The following is a 27,202-nucleotide window of genomic DNA, read 5'->3' as shown; positions in this document are numbered from 1 at the left end:
GGTACCAACTTGACTGTATTCACTGAGTACAAAACTAATTAATAAAAAAAAAAAAACTTTAGCTGGGCGTGGTGGCGCACGCCTTTAATCCCAGCACTCGGGAGGCAGAGGTAGGAGGATCGCCATGACTTCAAGGCCACCCTGAGATGAAAGAGTTAATTCCAGGTCAGCCTGGACCAGAGTGAGACCCTACCTCAAAAAAACAACAACAAAAAATTTTAAATGGCATTCTCTCATCCATGCTACAATGACCTTTTTAAACCATAAATTTTCTTTACCTAAAACTAAAGCTCTTGATGTTGTCATGTCTTGCCCTTCCTATGTCCCATTTTATAGTCCTTCATGTTCAGGGGTGGATGTTACACTTGTCCCAGCTTTGGTCGCCCCTCTTATGTTTATGTTACAATGGATATGTTTTCAGGATTTACTTGGGCTCAATCAGGAGAAAAGATTACACATGTTATTACCCATATGCTAACAATTTTTGCTATTTCAAAACTGCCCCATAACATTAAAACCGATAGTGCTTCTGCTTATGCTAGCACTTGCTTTGCTCACTTCTTTGCTGATTAGCATATAATGCATACCACCAGGATTCCATACAACCCACAAGGCCAGGGTATTGTAGAATGCAAAAATCTTACTCTGAAATTATACCTTGTAAAACAAAAGGGGGAAATTACAATACCCCCAAAGGACAACTGGCTATGGCATTATATGTTATAAATTATGAAATTTTGGATGATGATGGAAGCTCAGCTTCACAGAAGACACTGTACCAAAGAAGCTTTATTCACTGTCACTCAGCCAATATGGTTGGAAGGCTGTTATGAATAATGATTAGAAGCCAGGCCATGTTAAAGTATGGGGTCAGGGACTTGCTTGTGTATCCACAGAAACAGGAGAACATATCTGGGTGTGGGCATAAAAAGTGAAGCCTCGTGGCTGGAGAGATGACTTAGCAGTTAAGGCAATTGCCTGTGAAGCCTAAAGAACCAGGTTCAATTCCCCAATAACCAAATAAGCCAGCTGTACAAGGTGGCTTAAGTTTCTGGAGTTTGTTTGCAGTGGCGTGCCATTCTCTATCTGCCTCTTCCTCTCCCTCCCTCTCTTTCTCTCAAATAAATGGATAAATAAAATACTTAAGCCAGGCATGGTGGCACACACCTTTAATCCCAGCACTCAGGAGGCAGAAGTAGAAGGATCACCGTGAGTTCGAGGCTGCCCTGAAACTACATAGTGAATTCCAGGTCAGCCTGGGCCAGAGTGACACCCCACCTTGAAAAACCAAAAAGAAAAAAAAAAAAAAAAAAAACGTAAAGAAAAGAGCGAAGCCTCAATATGAAGCAACAATGACAAAACTTTGATGTTAGAAAAAACTTGGAGGCATCCTTCAACAGAATTTATATCAGGGTTCCAAAACAAGAAAGCACTCCTCCTTAGACACAGCAAGCTTGGATTCCCACTTAGGGGCAAAAAGAAATTCACAAGAGACTACACAGCAGATTAAAAATGCCAGTGGAGAACCGAACCCTATGACTATGTTCCTAATGAAGCTTGCTCTCATTCACTGCCATATAGTACAAAACTTATGTCTGCCAACAATTGAACAAGTTGGCCCAGCTGTTATAGGCTCTCCTTTGATTTTCATTTGTGCTTTTTGCTATTCGGAGATGGTGGTGTGTCGGGAGCCATAGAGCAAAAGCCTCTCCATTTTACCTGGGCCTGCTCATAAGCTGACTCATTACTCAGAAAGCTGGTCCATCCAGCTTTCTGTTAGGTACTTCTGGAACCGGTCAGCAGACTGCTTACAGAATCTTATCTTTTGCAAAAGGCCAGTTTATGGTCAGGATGTGAAGCCTGGTGCAGTCAGGATGTTAAGCCAGTGAGGCAAGATTAGATGAACACCTAATTACATCCCCTCTAGGTTTCCTGACAACTCCTTGCCCTGGCCACGTCCCCTTCCCCCTACAACCCTATATAAACCTATGTGTAAGAATAAACTCTTGAGGCCGTGACAAATGTCTAGCATGGTCTCCTTCTTGTGTCTGTTTGCCTACTTTCATTCAGGTTGATTTTCACCTTGCTTCTTTGTTCGATTCCCCGCTAGCCGGGGCAGTGGTGGCACTATTACATGGTACATGGATGGGAAAGAAATATTCAGTCAGGTTAGAATGTTAGGCCCATGGAAAAATGTTACTAATCAATCTAGAAGAAGTAATACTCAATGTGGTATATATAAACAGGATGCTTCACTGTATAATTGTGCAAAATGGAAGAAGGACTCTAATGCAGATACTTTTTACCCCACTGCTGGTATCAATATTATTTTGTATTTAGGCAATCCTGAACCTAATAATGATCAGAACTTTTGAATTCAATTAGCAGTTAATACCATAAATAAAAATGCATTTTGAAGCCTGGTGTGGTGGCGCACACCTTTAATCCCAGCACTTGGGAGGCAGAGGTAGGAGGATTGCCATGAGTTCAAGGCCACCCTAAGACTACATAGTGAATTCCAGGTCAGCCTGGACTAGAGTAAAACTCTACCTCAAAAAACCAAAACAAAACAAAACCAAGAATGCATTTTGCATTAGGGAGGGAACCTTTGTGAAGAAATTATTTCATAGGATTATCTGTTGGACAAAATGAATATACTAATATTACTGAAGATAACCTCACTCATCAGGTAGAGATTATTTATTTCTCAGGCTGAATATACATTGCCCATTTCCTTTGCTCTGCAACCCCAGTGTTTGTGTATTGACTGTTGGTTAAGTTGCCTATCCCTGCAAATTGTTCCATTAACTATTATATCTCCCTTCCTACTTGGAAGAGACTCCTATCAGATGGGTTTCTCTGTGCAGTAATACTGCTTATCAAGCTTTGCCAGCTAATTTTTCTGGTATTTGCCTCACTAGGAAGAATTTTTCCTTTGATGCTTACATTACCCCATTCACGGCATGCCATCCACAAGCTTCCTGCCAACTGTGATGATCAACTGCACCTTATGAGTATTCCCAAAATAGTCATTGTGGCTGTTTTTGTTTTACCAGTACCAGGTTTAGTGGTAGGATTGCAACAAGAAATTGCTCAGTTAGCTTGTGTATTTAGTAAAACAGCTCATCTCACTGCCCAGGTCTTGGCTGAGATCATCCTAGAAATAAAGAATCTCCATACATCAGTTATTCAGAACCAACTAGGCTACTGTTGATTTTCTTTTGATAAAACTTTATTTAGGCTGGGCATGGTGGTGCATGCCTTTAAGCCTAGCACTCAGGAGGCAGGAGGATCACCATGAGTTCAAGGTCACCCTGAGACTATATAGTGAATTCCAGGTCAGCCTGAGCTAGAATGAGACTCTATCGCAAAAAACCAACCAAACAAACAAAAGAACTTTATTTAGGAAGTGAGCAATTCCCAGGAATGTGATGTTTCAGTATCACTAACAATTTCAATAATATTCAACAACAGTTAGACCAAGTATGACAAGAGGTAGGTAAGATTTATTAAGACAATACCTGGTTTTGGCCTGGGTGGTTTTCTTGGATTCTCCCTTTCCTAGGTCCTGCTTTTGCCATTCTATCGATGGTTCTCATCACCCCTTGTGTTTTACAATGTCTCATTTCTTATATGACTCATGTCACCACTTGTCATGAAGTTTTTAGTGAGTTCCCAAAGAAAGGGAGACATGTAGGGGTCTTTTAGCCTGCCCTAGTAAAAACTTTCTATTTTCAGAACATTGTATGTTTCTGGCTTGACACCATGTTTTGGGAATAAGGACATCTGTACTTATCCCAGAATGCTGGGAACAGAGTTTGTGATGTCTGTTCTCCTGTTGTTAAGGAGTCTAATATTCATCTTAGTTTCAAGCTAGTCAGAATGTCCCCTGCTTCTGAGATAGGTAGGGAGTCGCTGTTTTGTTTAAGCCATTATCTGCATAAACTGTATGAACCTTGTACACAGAGCTATTCTAATACAAGTTCTGCAGGCTGCTGCCTCTGGGCTCCTTCGCAGAAGAAATCACCTGAAGACCCTTGCTCTGTTGACTTGCCCTGTCACAGCTGTCAGTTCCTCAGCAGTGGTCATTCAGTACCTGAAAACAAGTTCAGTTGGCGCCAGCAGGTGATAATGACAATAAGAATGCGCCACTTAGTGCATCTGGCTTATGTGGAATCTGGGGAGTCAAACCGCATTAACCACTAAGCCATCTCTCCAGCCCATATTCTCTACTTTTATGCTAAGGTAGGGTCTCAGTCTAGCCCGGGCTGACCTGGAACTCACTCTATTGCAAAAACAGGGAAAACAGCCGGGTGTGGTGGCACACGCCTTTAATCCCAGCACTCACAAGGCAGAGGTAGGGGGATGACTGTAAGTTCGAGGCCAGCCTGAGACTACATAGTGAATTCTAGGTCAGCCTGACCTATTGTGAGACCCTACCTCAGAAAAAAAAAATAAAACAAAAATCTTATATATGAATGTTCATAGCACCATTAGTCATAATGACCAAAAAATTTTAAATATTTTTAAACTTTTATTTATTTACTTAAAAGAGAGAGACAGAGAGAATGGGCAAGCCAGGACCTCCAGCTGCTGCAAACAAACTCCAGATATATGTGCCATCTATGCATCTGGATTACATGGATCCTGGGGAAATCAAACCTGGATCCTTTGGCTTTGCAGGCAAGCGCCTTAACCACTAAGCCATCCCTCCAGCCCATGACCAAGTATTTTAAATAAGCCAACTGTCTATCAAGTGATGAATGGATAATCACAATATGGTATAGTGCTGGAGAGATGGCTTAGCAGTTAAGGCGCTTGCCTGCAAAGCCAAAGGACAGTGGTTCAATTCCTCAGGACCCACATAAGCCAGATGCACAAGGTGGTACATGCATCTGGAGTTCATTTGCAGTGGCTGGGAGCCCTGGTGTGCCCATTCCCTCTGTCTCCTTCTCTCTCACTGCCTCTTTCCCTCTCTCAAATAAATAAAAATTTAAAAATGGTATAATACAATGGAATATATATGTGTAATATGTACATCTTATGAAATATACATATATATCCACAAAATGGAATCAAATTCTTATATATGCTACACATGAATGAAGCTTAGAAAAGAAGCTAAGTGAAAAAGGCCAGACACAAAGCACCACAAATTGTAAAACTCAATTTTATATGACATGTCCAGAATGGGCAAATCCATAGAGACATAAAGTGGATTAGTAGTTGCCAAGGACTGAATGGGAGATAAATGGAAGGTAGAAAATGCCTAGCATTTCTTTTTTGGAATGATAGAAATGTTCTGGAATTAGATAATCTCTATGAATATACCAAACTCTATGAATATAACAAAGCCTACTAAATTGTACATTGTAAACTGGTGGTTCATTTGGTATGCAAATTATCTCAATCAAGTTCTTTTGTATAAATTATATAAATATTTAGTTGACAGAGAGAGAAAAAGGAGAAAGTATGGGCCCAAGGTTTCCTGTATCTTAAAACAAACTTCAGATACATGCACTACTTTGTGCATCTGGCTCAAAGCTGTTGGTACTGGAGAATCAAACCTGGATCAATACACTTTGTAAGCAAGTACCTTTAACCACTGGGCCATCTCCCCATCCCAAGACTAGGGTTGGGGATGTTCCTCAGTGAGTTCAGTCTCTGTGTATTCTCCTCCCACCCCCCCGAATAAACAATAAGATGACCATTTCTAAGCACTTGTTATCCACATGGTATTGTATACTAAATTAGTTTTATATATTCACTGAGAATATGGAATTTCAAAAATAACAAAGGTAGTTGATATTGTATATATGTAATTACAATGATTGTAATGGGGAGGTAATATGATAGAGAATGGAATCTCAAAGGGGAAAGTGTGGGGGTGGGGAGGGAGGGAATTACCATGGGATACTTTTTTATAAACATGGAAAATGTTAATAAAAATTAAAAATATTAAAAAAAGGTAGACAGGTGTGGTGGCACATACCTTTAATCCCAGCACTTGGGAGGCTGAGGTAAGAAGAGCTCCATGAGTTTGAGGCCACCCTAAGACTACAGAGTGAATTTCAGGTCAGCCTGGACTAGAGTGAGACCCTACCTCAAAAAAAAAAAGCTGACAGCCAGTATTCTATTTGTGAATACGGCTCAACAGTTCTTGGCCTAAATCCAGTTGCAAGAAGTATTGGCAGAATTCAGGGTTGTAACAAAAACTTGGGGAAGAAGAAAGTATAAAGAAGCGGAGAGAAAGACGCCCCAAACTACATTGCAGAGAAAGTACAGCGCAGGTTTGTGAGCTTGGGGCAAGAGGTGAAGAAAGGGATTTGGAGCCTGGCGGCACACAGCAAAGCATGCAGCTCTGGACCATGTGTCTGATCCTTGTTTTGTAAAGCCAGGAGGGGAGGAGCCCCAGACTGCCAGGATTGCAATCTGACTTTACTACCCTTTGTAAGAGCTTCTTAGCCTCAGAAGCCTCCATTACCTCACTGGTAAAATGAGAGTGGTTACAGCTCCTACACTTCATAGGATTCTCATAAGATGTAAATGAATACATATGTGTACATATATTCTATATATATGTATGTGTGTGTGTGTGTATATATATATATATATATATATATATATATATATATATATATATATATATATATCATATATCATATATCATGTTAACAGTTCAATGTTTGTGGCTGAGATTATCAACAACCTCCTCTAAATCATTATCTGTGAGAGGCATCGCTGACTAGTTTCTCAATATGAAACTCAAGGAACAGAAGGGTGAGTCAAAGATGAGGCTCGCAGTCATCTCACACTCTTGGAGGTCTCCTTGCGTGGCCATCTTATAAGGATGGGCAAATTCGTGTGACAGAGTCGGGAAGAGAGGGAGGGCGGGATCTGTCCTGCCCCCTAAACACAAAGTCCCATCCAAGACTGCAGCGGGAAATCTGGGAGCGTACAGGCTGAGGCGAGGCCCACCTCGGCGTGGGGGTCAGGCCCGGGAGTAACGGTCCCACCAGAGGTAGGAGGCACGGGGCGCGGGGGCGGGGCGGGGCTGCTGGAGGCCGGTCCGGAGGAAAAGGCCTTTCCCGACAGCGGGCTTCGGGGTATGGGAGCCACGGGAGCGCGCGAGGTACCTGGAATCGAACTTGTGGCCGTCGGGGAACGTCCCCACGTAGTGGTAGCGCACGAAGTCCCCGCTGCGCACCGTGCGCGGGCACTCGTGGGGCACGAAGCGCCGCTCGACCTGCAGCTCGGCGTCAGGGCCCAGGCCCAGACCCGCCACGGGCGCCGCCTGCCCGGTCACCCAGAGCAGCAGCAGCAGCAGCGGCGGCGGCGGGGGTCGCCAGCCCCGGGCCCAAGACACCATCTGGGCGACGGGGAGAAGCGGCAGACGCGGCGCAGAGCTCGTGGAGTGGTCGCGGCCGGCCACGAGGCAGCTTTGCAAACGTGGAAAGGTCTCCAGGCGCGCCCGGCCCGCGGCGCCCCCGTCAGCCCAGCCCAGGGCGGAGCCACCTGGGAGCCCGCCCACCGCCTCCCGCCGCGCCCCAACTGCGGATTCCTCGGCCGCGAAGCTTCTGTTTCCCAGGCCCGCCGACCTCCTCCTGTCCCGGATTCAGAGCCACGTGCAACTCCGCCGCGCTCAGTCTTCACTTGCTGCTCTGAGGAAACAGGAAAACAGTATTTTTTTGTCTGTCTATTTTAACTTAGTTACATGATGTAGATAAGAGTATACATTGAAGAGGTTGAAACCACTCTTCAAGATTTTTTTTTTAATAGAAAAAAGGGAAAGTATGTATTGAAGTGTCGTCTGAGAAATTATCCAGATGAGAGTTTTTAGTATTATTTAAGTTATTTAGTTAAGATAATGGCATAGGTACCACCCCACAGCAGCCGGGGGGGGGGGGGGGGGGGGGGAGCAAAAAAAAAACCCAGCAAAATACATACTTTTACTAAAAAGTGAGGTGTACAGGAAACAGCTTTGTGTGAGCATCAGGGAATCAAACATGGGTTGTTGGGCTTTGAAAGCAAGTGCCCAATCAGTGAGCCATTTCTCCAGCCCCCTCATTTGACTTTTTTTTTTTTTTAAGTAGAGTCTCACTCTAGCCCAGGCTGTCTGGATTTCACTATGTTGTCTCAGGGTGACCTCAAACTCACAGTAGGCCTACTACCTCTGCTTGCTAAGAGCTAGGATCAAAAGCATGCTTATTTGATTTTTTGATGATAGCCATTATGACCAGAGATGGAACTGCAAAGTAGTTTTAATTTGCTTTTCCCTAATGGCTAAAGATGTTGAATACTTTTTAAAATATTTATGGGTCCCTCCCTTTCTATTTTATGGAATACTTTAGAAGCATCAGTATTAGTGCCTTGAAGTTCTGGTAAAATTCACCAGTGAAAATTTGGACCTGAGTTTTTGTTTTTTAGCTGGAAGTTTTTTTTATATATAACTTTCAATTTTATTTATTTATTTTTCTACCTCCTTACACACAATTATATTATTTGTTTTGTTTTGTTTTTGTTTTTCAAGGTAGAGTCTTACTCTAGTTCAGGCGGCACTGGAATTCCCTATGAGTCTCAGGGTGGCTTGAACTCACAGTGATCCTCCTACCTCTGCCCCCAAGTGCTGGGTTCAAAGGTGTGCACCACCACACCCGGCTTGTATTACTTGTTATATGTCTGTTTAAATGATTTATCTTACCATGGTTTAATTTTATTTTATTTATTTATTTTAGTTTTTCAAGGTAGGGTCTCACTCTAGCCCAGGCTGACCTGGAATTCACTATGGAGTCTCAGGCCTGTGGTTTAATTTTAATACGTCATAGGCATCTAGAAATGTATCCATTTCTTTCAGATTTTTCAATTTAGTGGAGAATATTTTTTGGTGGGATTTTGAGGTAGGGTCTCACTCTAGCCCAGGAGAGTTGTTTGTGATTGTCTGGATTTCATTTAATGTTGTAATGGCTCCATTTTCATCATTAATTTATTAATTTGTGTCTTCTTTCTTTTCTTTTCTTTTCTTTTTATTTCAGTTTTTGAGGGAGGATTTCACTCTAGCCCAGGCTGATTTGGAATTCACTCTGTAGTCTCAGGGTGGCCTCAAACTCACAGTGATCCTCCTTCTTCTGCCTCCCAAGTACTGAGGTTACAGGCGTGTGCCACCACACCCAGCATCTTCTATCTTTCTTTTGGTTAGTTTTGCTAAGGTTCTTTCATTAATTGGGGGGGGGTGCAACGTAGAGGTTGAAGCAGCATCTCACTCTAAGCCCAAAATGACCTGTGATTCACTTTGTAGTCTAGGCCAGCCTGGAACTCACAGTAACATTCATACCTCGGTTTTTCTTTTTCTTTTTCTTTTTCTTTTCTTCTTTTCCTTCCTTCCTTCCTTCCTTCCTTCCTTCCTTTCTTTTTTTTTTTTTTTTTTTTTTTTGAGGTAGGGTCTCACTCTGGCCCAGGCAGACCTGGAATTCACTCTGTAGTCTCAGGGTGGCCTCAAACTCATGGCAATCCTCCTACCACTGCCTCCCAAGTGCTGGGATTAAAGGCATGTGCCACCATGCCCAGCTCATACCTTGGCTTTTCAAGTGCTAGGATTAAATGTGTAAGCCACCATACCCAGCTCATTGACACTATAAATTGGTTAGTTGGTTGGTTGGTTTTACAAGGTAGTGTATCACTGTAGCTCAGGCTGACCTGGAATTCACCCAGTGGTCTCAGAGTGGCCTTGAACTAATGGTGATCCTCCTACCTCTGCTTTCCGAGTACTGGGTTTAAAGGTGTGCACTACCAAGTTGTTTTTTGTTTTGTTTTGTTTTTTAATTTTTTTTTGTTTCCACTGCATCTACTTTGAACAGGCTGAATGGTAAAATGATAAAACTCCTGTGATCACAGAGAGATGCAATGTTGTAGGATCAGAGCCAAATTGCCTTGGTTACCTTTATCCCCTTAATAACCACTTTTTGCCCACCTCTGTGCCTAACCTAACATCGTGGTGACTATCATTTGAACAGGTATGACCTTTTTTTGGAATACAGACCACCAGCTTCCACCAATGTATGACTTATTTTTTTAAAACATATTTTTATTTATTTATTTGAGAGAGGGAGAGGGAAAGAGAGAGAGAATGGGTGCACCAGGGCCTCTAGCCACTGCAAAAAAAAAAAAAAAAATACCAGGCTCATACGCCACCTTGTGCATCTGACTTACATGGGTCCTGGGGAATCAAACCTGGGACCTTTGGCTTTGCGGGCAAGCACTTTAACCACTAAGCCTTCCTCTAGCCCCAATACATGATTTTCTTTTGTTCTATAACTGTAAAACCTTCATGAAATTGTTAAAATGTTAGAACATGGAATTGGAATAACCTAAATCTGCATTCCCAGGCAAAGGTGACTCATATTTGACCCCAGAATAAACTATCATCTCTCTTTCCCTTTATGGTGAGAGCTGTGTTTTTGTGTTCACATACATTTGAGACAATTATGTCCCTATATTTACTGACATTTTATATATTGTTTCATTATGTCAACTATTATAACTCCACATACCAGACACATTTTCAAAATACATTCTGGTTAAGTTCTTAACACTTTTTAATGTTTATTATTATTATTAACATGTTTCATAAGGATATGTCATGTGTTGCTACCCTCTTTTCCCTAGACTCTACCCCCATTCCATTGGGGACACTCCTCAGTGGGGTTGCAGATATTCCCCATGGGGTTGTGGTTTATGTGTTGTAGGAGCAGCAGTTATTTTTTTTCGGGGGGGGGGACACTCTGAGCCATGGTGGGTGAGTTTTAAATCTACTTCAGTGATGAGCTCTGAGGAACCTCTGGATCTCTGCTTTAGTAGGTGCTAACACTTCTTTTGAGAGGGTGTTGAGACAGGATTTCGCGTCATTCAGGTGCCAGAATCTTAGCATTCTACCCATCCCCATAGTCTCTCCTACCACATGGCCAAAAGATGGGAAGGCCTCCACACCACCCAAGGCTCCTTCCTCCACTGGGAAAGTTACCCTGCCCCAAGGATGTGGGCATAAAAGCCCCCAGAGGCCTTTCTTTTCCTTGCCCTGAAGTAAGGTACATGTTCTCCATCTGTGACCTCTCATCTGTCTCTCTCCCTACACCTCTATCTCATTATCTCCCTGTTCCCTCACTTCCTGGCTAAAATCTGGCTCCCTTACACTTACCTTCCCTTAATATGCTCCAGGTTTTTTGTTTGTTTGATTTTTCAATATATGGTCTCACTGTAGCTCAGGCTTTCTTTATTTTTTATTTTTTTGAGGTAGGGTCTGACCTGGAATTCACTATGTAGTCTTAGGGTGGCCCCAAACTCATGGCAATCCATCTACCTTTGCTTCCAGAGCACTGGAATTAAAGATATGTGACACCACTCTAGGCTTTGTTGTTTTTCCTTTTTAAAACATTTTTTGGACTTGCAGTTAAGATGGTGGCATAGGTACCACCCCACAGCAGCCCGGGGGGGGGGGGGGGAGCAAAAAAAACCAGCAAAATACATACTTTTACTAAAAAGTGAGGTGTACAGGAAATTGAAACAGTAGCAGAGAAGTAGGAGAGATCCAGAGCACACACAGGCTGACAGAAGCAGATCCAGCATGTCTGCAGGACTACAGTGGCAGTGCTCCAGCCAGCCACCAGGCTCATCTTGAGCTACAGGAAAAGCCAGGTGAGGGGATTTTACACTCACATCAGAGCTCTCTGCAAACTCAAGAAGCATGAAGGGAGAATGACAGTGAACAATGGAGGAGCAGATCACAAGGTAGAAGAACACGTGGAACAATAAGAGAACTAGAGCAGCATCAGCAGCCTTCCCTCCCCCACCACCAGTGCCCAGCTCCAGTGAACAGAGCAGAGGTCCAGGGACCCGGCCACACCTGCTTGAACCAACAGCAGGACCCATGCAGGAGCATGGCATAACTGACACCAAAATCATCCCAAAAGGTGACTGGGATTATACCAGGTCAGTACCCACCTAATAAACCTGGTATATAGGCCTGAACCATAAGTGCTAATAGCACCTTCCATCTCAGGATAAATTATATGTTAAATATGATAGATGGTCATATTTGACATTCTTAAATGAGCTATATTTTGGGCTTATTATTTGTTGCTTCTTGATTTATAGTGGCTTTGTATCTTCTTCTGTTAAATATTAGGGAAGGGTCTCACCTGGTCACAAACTGACTCATAACCCTCAACCGACCAGAAATCTTAATCTCCTTGCTGTCAGGATTAAGGGAGTGGGTAAGGCACCACACAGCCTTAGGGACAGAGGATCTGGTTGTCATAATACCTACTCTTGGATAAATACTCTGTATTATTTTTTCATTGAAAGTGTACATTGTTTAGTTAACTTTTAGAAACTATCTGTATTTGGTTCCACTCAGCCTACTTGAATACTCTCATAGCAGGCAAACCCAACACCTGGGGTCACTTTTGTAAATTCTTTCAGAGTCTTGAAAGCCACACCTAGCAGCTTAAGCTCCTACCCTGAAGATATACAACATCATATTGATTGATACATATAATAATACCTGGCTAACTAGAAAATCCAATCATTAAATAATCCAGGATGCAAAAATACATACATTATAACACAGGAAACACCAAAACTCAAGACAATATAAATCCATCAAAAAGAATTAATGCATCAAATTACCTCCAATGACAACGACTTAAAGGAAAAGCCTGAGAAAGATTTCGAAAGAATGATTATGAGCCAGGCGTGGTGGCGCACGCCTTTAATCCCAGCACTCGGGAGGCAAAGGTGGGAGGATCACTGTGAGTTCAAGGCCACCCTGGATTTACAGAGTGAGTTCCAGATCAGCCTAGACCAGAGTGAAACCCTACCTCGGAAAAAAAAAAAAAAAAAAGAATGATTATAAATATGTTCAAAGAAGTCAAAGAAGAAATCAAAAGAATCAAAGAAGACACAGGATGCCAATTTAATGAAATAAAGAGGTCAATACTAGACATAAATGAGGAAATAGAAATAATAAAGAAAAACCAGTTACAATTACTAGCAAAAAGAACACAGTTAGTAAAATAAAAAAAAACAATTGTAGAAAATCTCAACAGTAGAATGGATGAAGGAGAGGACAGAATATCTAAGCTGGAAGACCAGGTGGCAGATCTAATACAATCCAACAAAGAGAAAGACAAACTAATAGAAAAGTATGAATGGGAATTTCAAGATATTCGGGACACCATGAAAAGATCAAACATAAGAATTCAGGGCATAGTAGAAGGAGAAGAAGTTTACGCCAAAGGCATAGTAGGCATCCTCAACAAAATCACAGAAGAAAACTCCCCCCAAATTGGGAAAGAGGTGCCAATGCAGATACAGGAAGCCTTAGAACACCAGCCAGACAAAACCTGGAAAGAACCTCTCCTTGCCATGTTATAATCAAACTTCCAAACACACAATCAAAAGAAAAAAATATTGAAAGCAGTCAGAGAGAAAAATCAAGTTATCTACAAAGGCAAACACATTAGGATTACAGCAGATTACTCAACACAAACTATAAAAGCCAGAAGGGCTTGGAGTGATGTATTCCAAATTCTGAAAGATAACAACTGTCAACCAAGGTTACTTTATCCTGCAAAGCTATCCATTCAAATAGACGGAGAAATAAGGACATTCCATGACAAAAGCAGGCTAAAGGAGTATTTGGAGACAAAACCAGCTCTACAGAGAATACTTGAAAGAATCGTCCATGCCGAAGAGAAGGAAAAGCACACATACAAGCAACCTGGAAAAAACAAACAATACTCAAATACTAGTAAACACAAGAGAGCAAAGGTAAAACCAGAAGAACTACAAAAAAATGGCAAAAATAAATACACACTTTTCAATAATATCTCTTTTTTCAGGGTTTTTTAATTTTTAAATTTTTATTAACATTTTCCATGATTACAAAAAAAATCCCATGGTAATTTCCTCCCTCCCCCTGACACTTTCCCCTTTGAAATTCCATTATTTTTTTTTTTAGAAAGTTCTTTTTTTTTTTTTTTAAACATTTTCTTTTTTTATTCTTTTTATTTATTTGAGAGCGACAGACACAGAGAGAAAGACAGATAGAGGGAGAGAGAGAGAATGGGCGCGCCAGGGCCTCCAGCCTCTGCAAACGAACTCCAGACGCGTGCGCCCCCTTGTGCATCTGGCTAACGTGGGACCTGGGGAACCGAGCCTCGAACCGGGGTCCTTAGGCTTCACAGGCAAGCGCTCAACCGCTGAGCCATCTCTCCAGCCCCCATTATTTTTTTTTATTAACTTCCACGATTAGAAAAAATACCCCATGGTAATACCCTCCCTCCCCCCACCTACCCCTTTGAAACTCCATTCTCCATCAAACCCCCTCATATCTCAGTCTCTCTTTTTTTGATGTCATGATCTTTTCCTCCTCTTATAATGGTCTTATGTAGGTAGTGTCAGGCACTGTGAGGTCATGGATATCCACGCCATTTTATGTCTGGAGGGAGCATGTTGTATGGAGTCCTGCCCTTCCTTTGGCTCTTACATTCTTTCTGTATTAGACCCTCAGCCTTGGAAGGTCTGATACAGATATTGCAGTACTGAGCACTGTGGTCATTTCTTTCCATCACCATGATACCATCTGAGTCATCCCAAGGTCACTGCCATCTGAAAAGAGAAGATTCTCTACCAAAAGTGATAATAGCATTAATATAAGGGTATGAACATTAACAGAAGTGCTTACTGGGCAGTTTGATAAGTATAGTATATACATTTAGCCAGACAACAGTAGACGTTACACCCCCAGGGCTCATGACTACCCCTGTTTTAAGTTTTCAGTATCAGGGATGTATTCCCTCCAATGGAGCAGGCCTCCAGTCCAATTAGAGGACAGTTGGTTTCCCCCAAAACAGAGGTGCCATTATTGCACCTGTTGGCTCATTTGGCCTGGCTGGCCAAATATAAGGCTTGCAGTGTCCACTGTTGAGTAACTTTGCTAGTGATTTCTCTTTCTCCCATCGAGAGTTCTATAGCCCATTTTTTAATTGGTTTGTTTGACTTCTTAAAAAAATTTTTTTTGTTCATTTTTTATTTATTTATTTGAGAGTGACAGACACAGAGAGAAAGACAGATAGAGGGAGAGAGAGAGAATGGGCGCGCCAGGGCTTCCAGCTACTGCAAACGAAATCCAGATGCGTGCGCCCCCTTGTGCATCTGGCTAACGTGGGACCTGGGGAACCGAGCCTCGAACCGGGGTCCTTAGGCTACACAGGCAAGCGCTTAACTGCTAAGCCATCTCTCCAGCCCTGATTTCTTATTATTTATTTTTTTGAGTTTTTTGTAGATCCTAGGTATTAATCCTCTATCAGATGCATAGGCAGCAAAGATTTTTCTCCATTCTGTAGGTTGCCTCTTTGCTTTATTCACAGTGTCCTTTGCCATACAAACTCTTTGTAATTTCATGAGGTTCCAGCGGTTAATCTTGGCTTTACTACCTGAGCTTTTGGGGTTATATTCAGAAAGTCTTTGCCAAGACCAATATGTTGAAGGATTTCCGCTTCTTTTTCCTCTAGCAGTTTGAGAGTTTTTAAGGTCTTTAATCCATTTGGACTTCATTCTTGAACATGGACAGAGAAAATTATCTATTTTCATCCTTCTACAGATACATATCCAGTTTTCCCAGCACCGTTTGCTAAAGAGGCTGCCTTTTCTCTGATGAGTATTTTTGGCATTTTTTATCGAATATCAGGTGGCTATAGCTGTGTAGTATAGATTAAAATCAGGTATGGTGATACCACCAGCCTTATTTTGGTTGCTCAGTATTATTTTAGAAATTTGAGGGTTTTTTTTGATACCAATTGAATTTTTGGATTGTTTTTTTCTATTTCCATGAAGAATGTTGTTGGAATTGTGATAGGGATCGCATTAAATGTGTAGATTGCTTTTGGTAAGATTGCCATCTTCACAATATTCTTCAATCCAGGAACAAGGGAGAAATTTTAAAAAGCATAGGGACATAGGATAAAAGAATATACTCCACAAAGTATGAATATCTGAAAGAAATGGATGATTTCCATGACCTACCTAAATTAAATCGAGATGAGATTAATCACTTAAGTAGACTTATAACAAGTATGGAGATCCAAGAAGATATCAAAAATCTTACAACTAAAATAAGCCCAGGCCCGGATGGATTCACTGCTGAATTTTACCAGACTTTTAAGGAAGAGCTAACACCATTGCTTCTTAAGCTTTTCCAGGAAATAGAAAAAGAAGGAGTTCTACCAAACTCCTTCTATGAAGCCAGCATCACCCTAATACCAAAACCAGGCAAAGATAGAACAAACAAACAAAAAAAAAATTACAGACCAATTTCCCTCATGAGCATAGATGCAAAAATTCTCAACAAAATATTGGCAAACAGAATACAATAATACATCAGAAAGATCATTCATCCTTACCAAGTAGGCTTTATACCAGAGATGCATGAATGGTTCAACATACCATATCGATAAATGTAATACATTATATAAATGGACTGAAGGACAAAAATCACAAGACCATCTCATTAGATGCAAAGAAAGCATTTGACAAAATCCAACATCCCTTTATGATAAAAGTCCTACAGAGACTAGGAATACATAGAGCAAATCACAACATGATAAAGGCTATTTATGACAAGCCTACAGCTGACATATTACTAAATGGGGAAAAACTAAAGGCTTTTTTACTAAAATCAGGAACAAGACAAGGGTGTCCACTGTCCCCACTTTTATTTAACGTAGTACTGGAACTCTTAACCATATGAGTAAGGCAAGAGACACACATAAAAGGGATACAAATTGGAAAGGAAGAGATCAATTATCATTATTTGCAGATGACATGATTTTATATATATAGGACCCTAAAGACTCCACCAGCAAACTGTTAGAGCTGATAAACACCTACAGCCATATACCAGAATACAAAATAAATACACAGAAATCAGTAGCCTTCCTATGTGCTAACAACAAACACACAGAGGATGAAATCAGGAAATTACTCCATTCACAATTGCATCAAAGGAAATGAAGTACCTTGGAATAAACCTAACCAAGGAAGTGGAGAATCTCTACAATGAAAACTTTAAAACACTCAAGCAAGAAATTGCAGAAGACTCTAGGAAATGGAAAAACATCCCTTGTTCCTGGACTGGAGGAATCAATATTGTGAAGATGGCAATCTTACCAAAAGCAATTTACACATTTAATGCGATCCCCATCAAATTCCAACAACATTCTTCATGGAAATAGATAAAACAATCCAAAAATTCATTTGGAATCACAAAAAAACATCAAATACTTAAAATAATACTGAACAACCAAAATAAGGCTGGTGCTATCACCATACCTGATTTTAACCTATACTACAGAGCCATAGTAACAAAAACAGCATGGTACTGGCACAAAAGCAGACATGTAGATCAATGGAACAGAATAGAGGACCCAGATGTTAGTCCAGGTAACTATAGCCACCTGATATTCGATAAAAATGCCAAAAATACTTATTTGAGAAAAGACAGCCTCTTCAGCAAATGGTACTGAGAAAACTGGATATGTGTCTGTAGAAGGATGAAAATAGATTCTTCTCTCTTTCCATGCACAAGAATTAAGTCCAAATGGATTAAAGACCTTAACATCAGACCTGAAACTCTGAAACTGCTAGAGGAAAAAGTAGGGAAACTCTTCAACATACTGCTCTTCGCAAAGACTTTCTGAATATAACCCCAATTGTTCAGGCAATAAAACCACAGATTAACTACAAGGACCTCATGAAATTACAAAATTTTGTACTGCAAAGGACACTGTGAATAAAGCAAAGAGGCAACCTAGAGAATGATAAAAAATCTTTGCCAGCTATATATCTGATAGAGGATTAATATTTAAGATCTACAGAGAGACTTCCAGTTAAGATGGCGGCGTGGGTACCACGCCAAAGCAGCCTAGGGGGGAAAAAGACCAAAAAAAAACTCAGCAAAATACACACTTTTACTAAAAAGTGAAGTGTATAGGAAATTGAAGTGGCAGCAAAGAAGTAGAAGAGTTCCAGAGCATCCAGAGCCTGCACAGGCGGGAAAAGCGGCTCCGGCAGCTCGGCCAACCGCTGCGGCCGCAGCGCACCAGAAAGCTGCCAGGCTTGGCTCCAGCTGCAGGACAAGCCAGGTGCCTGAGCTTTCCCTCACCCCGCGCTCTCCGCAACTCGGGAAACGTGAGGGGAGAGCAGCAGCGAACAACGGAGGAGCAGACTGCGAGGTAGAAGAACGCTTGGAGCAGCGAGAGAACCAGAGCAGCTGCGGCTCCCTCCACTCCCCCACCGCCTGAGCCCAGCTCCGGTGAACAGAGCAGCGGCCCAGGACCCGGCCACGCCAACTTGGGCTGACAGCGGGACCCAAGCAGGAGCAGAGTTCGGCAGCAACATCAGCAGCTCTGGAACCGGTACCAGCGGCCCCAGCAGCAGCAGACCCAGGAGTGGCAGCAGCGGCAGACTCGGCAGCAGCAGCTTGGGGGAGTAGCGACAGTGGTCACAGCAGCAGCAGCATCAGCAGCAGTGGTGGCTCCAGCAGTGGCAGCTACAGCAGCAGCAGGGGCAGCAGCAGAGGTGGGTCCAGCAGCAACACCTTCAGCAGCAGTGGCTACAGACCCAGCAGCGGCAGCTTGAGCAGCAGCAGTTCCAGCAGCAGGGGTGCTGATCTGCAGGGCCACACTTGCCAGGCTCGATTTGCCCCACAGGAAAAGCAAGTGCCCAGCTCCAGAAATCAGAACAGCAGCCCGACGACCCAGGCAGCAACTTGACTGAGACCAAAATCATCCAAGGTAACTGGGATTGCACCAGGAAGGGTCTCACTTGGTCGCAAGCTGACTTGGATCCCTCAACAGACCAGAAATCTTAACCTCTTTGTTGATAGAGGACCTGGTCGTTATAATAACTACTCTTGCATACATACTCGGGGCTGTTTTTGATTGAATGTGTACAGTGTTTAGTTAAATTTTAGAATCTACCTGTATTTTATTCCACTCAGCCTACTTGAATACTCCTATAGCAGGGAAACTCAACCCCTAAGAACATCTTTGTAGATACTCTGAGAGTCTTAAGAGCCACACCTAACACCTTAAGGTCCTACCCTGAAAATATATTACATCAAATCAATTGATACAGCTAAGAATACACAGCTAGCTAGAAAATCCAAGCATTAACTTAATCCAAGATGCAAAAATATATACATTATAACACAAGAAACACTAAAAAGCATGACGATATAAATCCACCTAAAAGTATTAATGCATCAGAAATGTCCTCCAGTGAGAAAGAGTTAGAGGAAATGCCTGAGAAAGAGTTCAAAAGAATGATTATAAATATGTTCAAAGAGGTCAAAGAACACATCAAAACAATCAAAGAAGAAATCAAAGAGGAAATTAAAGGAATCAATGAAGATGCAGGACACCAATTTAATGAAATAAAGAAGGCAATACAAGACATAAATAAGGAAATAGAAATAATAAAGAAAAACCAGTCAGAATTACTAGCAATGAAGAACACAGTTAATGAAATAAAAAAACTCTGTAGAAAATCTCACCAGTAGGATGGATGAGGGAGAGGACAGAATATCTAAGCTAGAAGACCAGGTGGCAGACCTAATACAGTCCAACAAAGAGAAAGACAAACGTATAGAAAAGTATGAGTGGGAATTTCAAGATATTCGGGACACTATGAAAAGATCCAATATAAGAATTCAGGGCATAGTAGAAGGAGAAGAACTCCATTCCAGAGGCATAGCAGGCGTCTTCAACAAAATCATAGAAGAAAATTTCCCCCAAATTGGGAAAGAGGTGCCAATGCAGATACAGGAAGCCTTTAGAACCCCAGCCAGACAAAACCTGGAAAGAACCTCTCCTTGCCATATTATAAACAAACTTCCAAACACACACACCAAAGAAAAAATATTGAAAGCAGTTAGAGAGAAAAATCAAGTTACCTACAAAAGCAAGCCCATCAGGATTACAGCAGATTATTCAACACAAACTTTTAAGGCCAGAAGGGCTTGGAGTGATATATTCCAAGTTCTGAAAGATAGCAACTGTCAACCAAGGTTACTTTATCCTGCAAAGTTATCCATTCAAATAGATGGAGAAATAAAGACATTCCATGACAAAAGCAGGTTAAAAGAGTATTTGAAGACAAAACCAGCTCTACAGAAAATACTTGATAGAATCCTCCATGCTAAAGAAAAGGAAAAGCACACATATAAGGAACCTAGAAAAAACAAGCAATACTCAAATACTAGTTAACAGAAGAGAGCACAGATAGAACCAGAAACACACACACACACAAAAAAAATGGCAAACATAAATACACACCTTTCAATAATATCTCTTAATATCAACGGCCTCAATGCCCCAACGAAAAGACATAGATTTGCAGACTGGGTTAAAAAGCAGGATCCTACAATTTGTTGTCTCCAAGAAACTCACCTTTCTACAAAGGATAGACATTATATTACGGTGAAAGGTTGGAAGACGGTGTTTCAAGCAAATGGGCCTAGTAAACAAGCAGGGGTTGCTATCCTAATATCAGACAGGGTAGACTTCAGTCCGACGTTAGTCAAGAAAGATAAGGAAGGTCACTTTATATTGATTAAGGGCACACTCCAACAGGAGGACATTACAATCCTAAACATATATGCACCTAACATGGGGGCTCCCAAATTCGTCAAACAAACATTATTAGAACTAAGGTCACAGATAACACCAAACACAGTGGTGGTGGGTGACTTTAACACCCCACTCTCATCAATTGACAGGTCATCCAGGGAAAGAATAAACAGAGAGGCATCTGGACTAAATGAGGTCATAGAAGGAATGGACCTAACAGATATATACAGGACATTTCATCCCAAGGCTGCAGAATATACATTCTTTTCAGCAGCACATGGAACATTCTCTAAAATAGACCATATATTAGGACACAAAGCAAATCTTAACAAATTCAGGAAAATTGAAATAATTCCTTGCATTCTATCTGACCACAATGGAATTAAACTACAAATCAGTAGCAAGAAAGGCTATAGAGCATACACAAAATCATGGAAACTAAACAATACACTACTAAATTTGAATGGGTCAATGAAGAAATCAAGAAGGAAATCAAAAAATTTATAGAGTCAAATGATAATGAGAACACAACATACCAAAATCTCTGGGACACAATGAAGGCAGTTCTAAGAGGTAAATTTATAGCCTTAAGTGCCTATATTAAGAAATTAGAAAGGTCACAAGTAAACGACCTAATGCTTCGCCTTAAAGCCTTGGAAAAAGAAGAATAAGGCAAACCAAAAATCAGTAGACGGGAAGAAATAATAAAGATTAGGGCAGAAATTAATGAAATAGAAACAAAAAAAAAAAAAAAATTCCAAACAATTAATGAAACAAAGACTTGGTTCTTTAAAAGGATAAACAAGATTGATAAACCCTTAGCAAATCTGACGAAAAGAAAGAGAGAAGAGACACAAATTAATAAAATCAGAGATGAACAAGGTAACATCACAACAGATTCCAGAGAAATTCAAAAAATCATAGGGACATACTATAAAAGCATATACTCCACAAAGTATGAAAATCTGAAATAAATGGATGATTTCCTTGATCTATATGACCTACCTAAATTAAATCAAAATGAGATTAATCACTTAAATAGACCTATAACAAACATGGAGATCCGAACAGTTATCAATAATCTCCCAACTAAAATAAGCCCAGGCCCGGATGGATTCACTGCTGAATTTTACCAGACTTTTAAGGAAGAGCTAACACCATTGCTTCTTAAGCTTTTCCAGGAAATAGAAAAAGAAAGGAGTTCTACCAAACTCCTTCTATGAGGCCAGCATCACCCTGATACCAAAACCAGGCAAAGATAGAACAAAAAAAGAAAATTACAGACCAATCTCCCTCATGAACATAGATGCAAAAATTCTGAACAAAATATTGGCCAACAGAATACAAGAGTATATCAAAAAGATCATTCACCCTGACCAAGTAGGCTTTATCCCAGAGATGCAGGGATGGTTCAACATATGCAAATCTATAAATGTAATACATTACATAAACGGGTTGAAGGACAAAAATCACATGATCATCTCATTAGACGCAGAGAAAGCATTTGACAAAATCCAACATCCCTTCATGATAAAAGTCCTACAGAGACTGGGAATAGAAGGAACATATCTCAATATAATAAAGGCTATTTATGACAAGCCTACAGCCAACATTACTAAATGGGGAAAACTGGAAGCTTTTCCACTAACATCAGGAACAAGACAAGGGTGTCCACTGTCCCCACTTTTATTTAATATAGTTTTGGAAGTCTTAGCCATAGCAATAAGGCAAGAGACACACATAAAAGGGATACAAATTGGAAAGGAAGAAATCAAGTTATCATTATTTGCAGATGACATGATCTTATACATAAAGGACCCTAAAGACTCTACTAGCAAGCTGTTAGAGCTGATCAAAACCTACAGCAATGTAGCAGGATACAAAATAAATACACAGAAATCAGTAGCCTTCATATATGCTAACAACAAACACACAGAGCATGAAATCAGAGAATCACTCCCATTCACAATTGCATCAAAAAAAATAAAGTACCTAAAAATAACTATCTATCTATCTATCTATATATATATATATATATATATCAGCTTCAAAAAAAAAAAAAGATCTACAGAGAACTCAAAGTATTAACAATAAGGAATCAAACAAGCCAATTAAAAATGGGTATAGAGCTAAATAGAGAATTCTCAAAAGAAGAAATATGAATGGTGTATAAGCATCTAAAAAATGTTCTACATCCCTAGTCATCAGGGAAATGCAGATTAAAACTACATTGAGATTCCATCTCACTCCTGTCAGATTGGCTACCATCATGAAAGCAAATGATCATAAATGCTGGCGGGGATGTGGAAAAAGAGGAACCCTTTTACACTGTTGGTGGGAATGCAGTGTGGTCCAGCTATTGTGGAAATCAGTGTGGAGGTTCCTAAAACAGCTAAAAACAGATCTACCATATGACTATAGCACTCCTAAGCATATATACTAAGGACTCATCTCATTACCTTAGAGATACTTGCCCAACCATGTTTATTGCTACTCAAATTCACAATAACTGGGAAATGGAACCAGCCTAGATGTCCTTCAACTGATGAGTGGATAATGAAGATATGGCACATTTATACAATGGAGTTCTACACAGCAATAAAGAAAAATGAAGTTATGAAACTTACAGGAAAATGGATGGATCTGGAAAGGATTATACAAATTGCCATCTGAAAAGAGAAAGTTCTCTTGTGAAAAATTGAGAGTAACATTAATAAATGGGTATGAACATTAAGAGATGTGCTTACTTGGCAGTTTGGTGAGCATAGTATATACATTTAATCAGACACCAGTAGACCTTACAACCCTAGAGCTCATGACTACCCTTCTTGTTGGTTTTCAGTATCAGGGATGTATTTCCTCCCATGAAGTAGGCCTCCAGTCAAATTAGAGGGTGCCTGGTTTCCCCCATAACAGATGTTCCACTATTAACACCTGTTGGCTCATTTGGTTTGCCTGGCCAAATATAAGGTTTCAGTGTCCACTGCTGAGTATCTCCACTGGTGATTTCTCTCTCATATTGAACTGTATGCCTCATGGCCTTTTCCAGCTCTCTGTCAGCTGGCTTACGTGGAGCAGGTTTTCAGCTCAGCTCCAGCAGGATTTCTCAGTGGCTTTGCAGCCCAAGTATGTGGAGTCTTCAGCGATAGGTTCTTACCATCTATTTCTGGTGGGAAACCAAGGGCCTCAGCAATGGCCTGTAATGTTTTGGGGACATCAGGGACCTCCCAGGCCAACAACTTACTGGAAGGTATCCCATCCCTGGCCCTGAAAATCTATGGCACCTATATGTTCCATTGTCAAAAGAAGTAGTATCCATATGGCTTATTTATATCGTCTTAGTTTTTGATTAACCCTCCCTCCATCTTTCCTTTACTCAATCTCTTCTCCTGACCTCACTTAGGCCTTTTCACCCCCACTAATCTGTTCTTCTACTGACATATATACAATACCATCCTATTAAGTCCCCCGCCCATCCCTTTCTATTCCCTTTATATCTCCTTTCTAGCTTACTGGTCTCTGAATTTTTTTTTTTTTTTTTTGAGGTAGGCTCTTGCCCTAGCTCAGGCTAACCTGGAATTCACTATGTAGTCTCAGGGTGGCCTAGAACTCACAGCAATTCTACTACCTCTGCCTCCCAAGTGCTGGGATTAAAGGTGTGTGCCATCATGCCAGGAATGCTCCAGGTTTTGCTAACATCTGCCTCTCTGGGCTGGTGGCGAAAAATCCTGAGGAACAACTGTTCCTGACTGCCATATTGAGTCAGACTGGAGTTCTGTCTAGTCTCTCCAGGGCAGTTGGAATGTATGTCCTGTCCAACCAGTGTCCCTAGCTACCTAAAATAAAAAACTACCTTGTTCCCAATCTTTATCAGTGTTTTTCAAAGTTAAATAAATTCTGAGCATGGGTATATAAATCAGTGGTAGAGTGCCGTGTAGCATGTCCAGAATTTCACCACAGTAAGCTAATATAAAATAAGAAAAATTAAATTACTTTTTAAAATATTTTGTTTGTTTGACAGAGAAAGAGGGAAAGGGAGAGAGAGAATGGGGACGTCAGTGCCTTCAGCCACTGCAAAAGCTCTCCAGAGGCATGCACCCCCTTGTGCATCTGGGGGGTCCTGGGGAATCAAACCTGGGTCCTTTGGCTTCACTGGTAAATGCCGTAACCGCTAAGCCATCCGTCCAGCCCTAAATACCTTTTTTAAATTACTTATTAGTGTATACTCTGCTTCTTCAAATAAATGGTAGCCTGGCTTTATGTGGGTACTGGTGCCAGGCTTGTAGATCTTGCAAGCAAGTGTCTTTAACTACTGAGCCATCATCCCAGCCCTAAATTCCTATTAAGGGCTAAGGCTCGGTTTTGGTACCCAAATCTTGACACAATAGATACCTGTTTTATCGTGGAATTACGTTCACGGAAAAACCGGAGAATTTATACAAAGACTCGTTTTCTTCCCAAACTACATGCATCCTGCGAACATGTAATGAGCACTAGGGTCTAGTCCTTGAAGGGACACACATGTGACTTGCCCAGGGTTGGGGACTAGCAAGGGGAAAAGCCAGACCCAGAGGTGCTGCGGCTAGTCCTCTCAGGCTCCGCCCCCAGCCCGGTCCCGCCCCGCCCCCACTGCGGCTCGGCTGCGCTGCCTCTGGCCGCCAGGGGGAGCCGCAGGCCGGGCTGCTGGCTCAGGCCTGGGGGACCTGCCGCGGGAAGGCGGGGGCTGGGAGGCCTCAGCTGGGACACCCGCCGCCCTTGGGGCGGAAGGGGGTGGGGGGGCGAGCGAGCGGAGGAAGTGTGGCCGGCCTGCCGCGGGCCCGGAGCGGGTCCCCGCGGCCGCTATGTCGTCTCGACCGGGGCTCGACGACGCAGGGGCGCGGGGCGCGCGGCGGCCGCGGGAGCCGCCCGAGCAGGAGCTGCAGCGGCGGCGGGAGCAGAAGCGGCGGCGCCACGACGCGCAGCAGCTGCAGCAGCTCAAGCACCTGGAGTCCTTGTGAGTCCCGACCGGGCGGCCCTCCCCTCCGGGCCCGGGGTCGCACGGCAGGCAGGGACCTCAGCTTCCTCCTGAGGCGAGCGGAAGGAAGGTCGCGGCCTGGCGACCCGGATCCAGGCCTGGCGTCGGCGCCGGAAACGGCCGGGTCCGGAGGCGCCTCTGGGGCGTGTGGGTCTTGGTTGGCCCTGGGGGAAGGCGCGCGTCGTCGGGGACGCTGCGACCCGGGCGCGCCGACGCTCTTAGGAAGTGCTGGCGGGCCGGTGGGCTCCCGAGGCCAGGGGGAAGCCAGAGTCTCGTATGCTAGCGGGAAACCCAGTCCCGTAACCGCGCGCAGGAAGGGAAGATCAGCCAGAGGGAAAGGGCTGCCCCGAAACTCTGACAAGGTCTGGGTGACATAGGAGGCGGACTTGTTTCCAGCCCCGAAGGGAGACGTGCAGCTGCTCTACCTCCGCACCGGGGGCCAGAGGCAAGAGTCGTCACTTTTGATTCAGGAGGCTTCAGGACCACAGGTTCAGAGAGGGTTCCGTGTAGTTTCCTGGAAGTTCAAACGTAGAGGAGGGGAATGGCTTGATGCCCTCCCAGGTGAATGACGGAGAACAGACAGATCTGCCAGTTGACTTATGTATCAATTCACCAGACTGCCACAAGAATAAGACACCTTAGAGCCAACGAATAGGGACTATGGCTTCTGGGGGTTGGAAGAGATAATTATGGGAAGGTGAAGGGAAGAAATGTATAGGGGGGAATAAAGGTTGCCTTGTTAGGAAGACGAGTTTCTCCTGTGAAAATAGTTAACAACTGAGCTCTTTTCCACTTAGTGGTAAGCCTCACTCAGGAAACTTTTCTCTTTAGGTAGTTGAGGGGTTAGTGAAGTTTGCTTAAGTTAGTTCTCAATTTCTTTTACCACAGATAAGTCATGTTGGTGTGACATGTTTCGGAGTGGGGTATTCTCTTGTCTCAATTGGAGGAGATGTCCTTAACACACATCGGTGCACGGTTGAATTAATAGCTCTATCAGCTCTTGTCTGATTTTGTAATTAGCTGTAGCAGTCAAACTTCTTTGTTTATTTCTTCAGTCTGTCTTTTTGCTTCGGGTATTTCTAGTTACCCGAGCTGAGTAGGTTATGTAAGATTGTGGTAATTTAGCCGGATGTGGTGGTACATGCCTTTAATTCCAACACTCAGGAAGCAGAGGTAGGAGGATCACTGTGAGTTGGAGGCCACCCTGAGACTACATAGTGAATTCCAGGTCAGCCTGGGCTAAAGCAAAACCCTACCTTTAAAAAAAATAAAAAAGAATGTGGTTTGAATGAATTCCCACAATTGTTCAGGAGTTATTCAAAGTTTGTAATTTGGATTTCCAGCCCCTTGGCTGCAGGAGGTATCACTGTGGGCAGGCCCTAGGGTCCAGCCCTAAGGTGTGGGGGTAGTTTGGAATTCCAGACTAAAAAGACATGCAGAGTGCCTGAGTTTTGTCTGGAGTTTGGTGGTGGCTTTTCTCTACCTGCTTGTGTAACAGAGAAAT

General features: G+C 42.3%; 2 protein-coding genes and 1 long non-coding RNA gene across 3 annotated transcripts in view; 1 reads left to right on the top strand and 2 right to left on the bottom strand.

Moving 5' to 3' along the window:
* Positions 1-7,454, bottom strand: part of Fkbp9 (FKBP prolyl isomerase 9) — a 165,495-nt gene extending 158,041 nt beyond the window's left edge. Inside the window, exon 1 of the mRNA XM_045136212.1 lies at positions 7,137-7,454. Within this exon, the coding sequence (XP_044992147.1) occupies positions 7,137-7,369 (233 nt within the window). The 5' untranslated portion in view covers positions 7,370-7,454. The remainder of the gene's footprint in view (positions 1-7,136) is intronic.
* Positions 7,455-7,494: 40 nt separating this feature from the next.
* On the bottom strand, positions 7,495-25,779 carry LOC123455373. Its single transcript, XR_006633856.1, has 3 exons — positions 25,667-25,779; positions 23,312-23,353; positions 7,495-7,661 (listed from the first exon to the last, which is right to left on the bottom strand). It is a non-coding gene; the product is annotated as an uncharacterized LOC123455373 (long non-coding RNA).
* Rp9 (RP9 pre-mRNA splicing factor) overlaps positions 25,506-27,202 on the top strand; it is a 33,405-nt gene continuing 31,708 nt past the window's right edge. Inside the window, exon 1 of the mRNA XM_004652752.3 lies at positions 25,506-25,677. Within this exon, the coding sequence (XP_004652809.1) occupies positions 25,526-25,677 (152 nt within the window). The 5' untranslated portion in view covers positions 25,506-25,525. The remainder of the gene's footprint in view (positions 25,678-27,202) is intronic.

The sequence above is a fragment of the Jaculus jaculus genome, chromosome 16 (assembly GCF_020740685.1).
Source record: "Jaculus jaculus isolate mJacJac1 chromosome 16, mJacJac1.mat.Y.cur, whole genome shotgun sequence".
In the NCBI taxonomy this organism is placed as follows: Eukaryota; Metazoa; Chordata; class Mammalia; order Rodentia; family Dipodidae; genus Jaculus; species Jaculus jaculus.
This window is presented reverse-complemented; position numbering and strand designations above follow the sequence as displayed.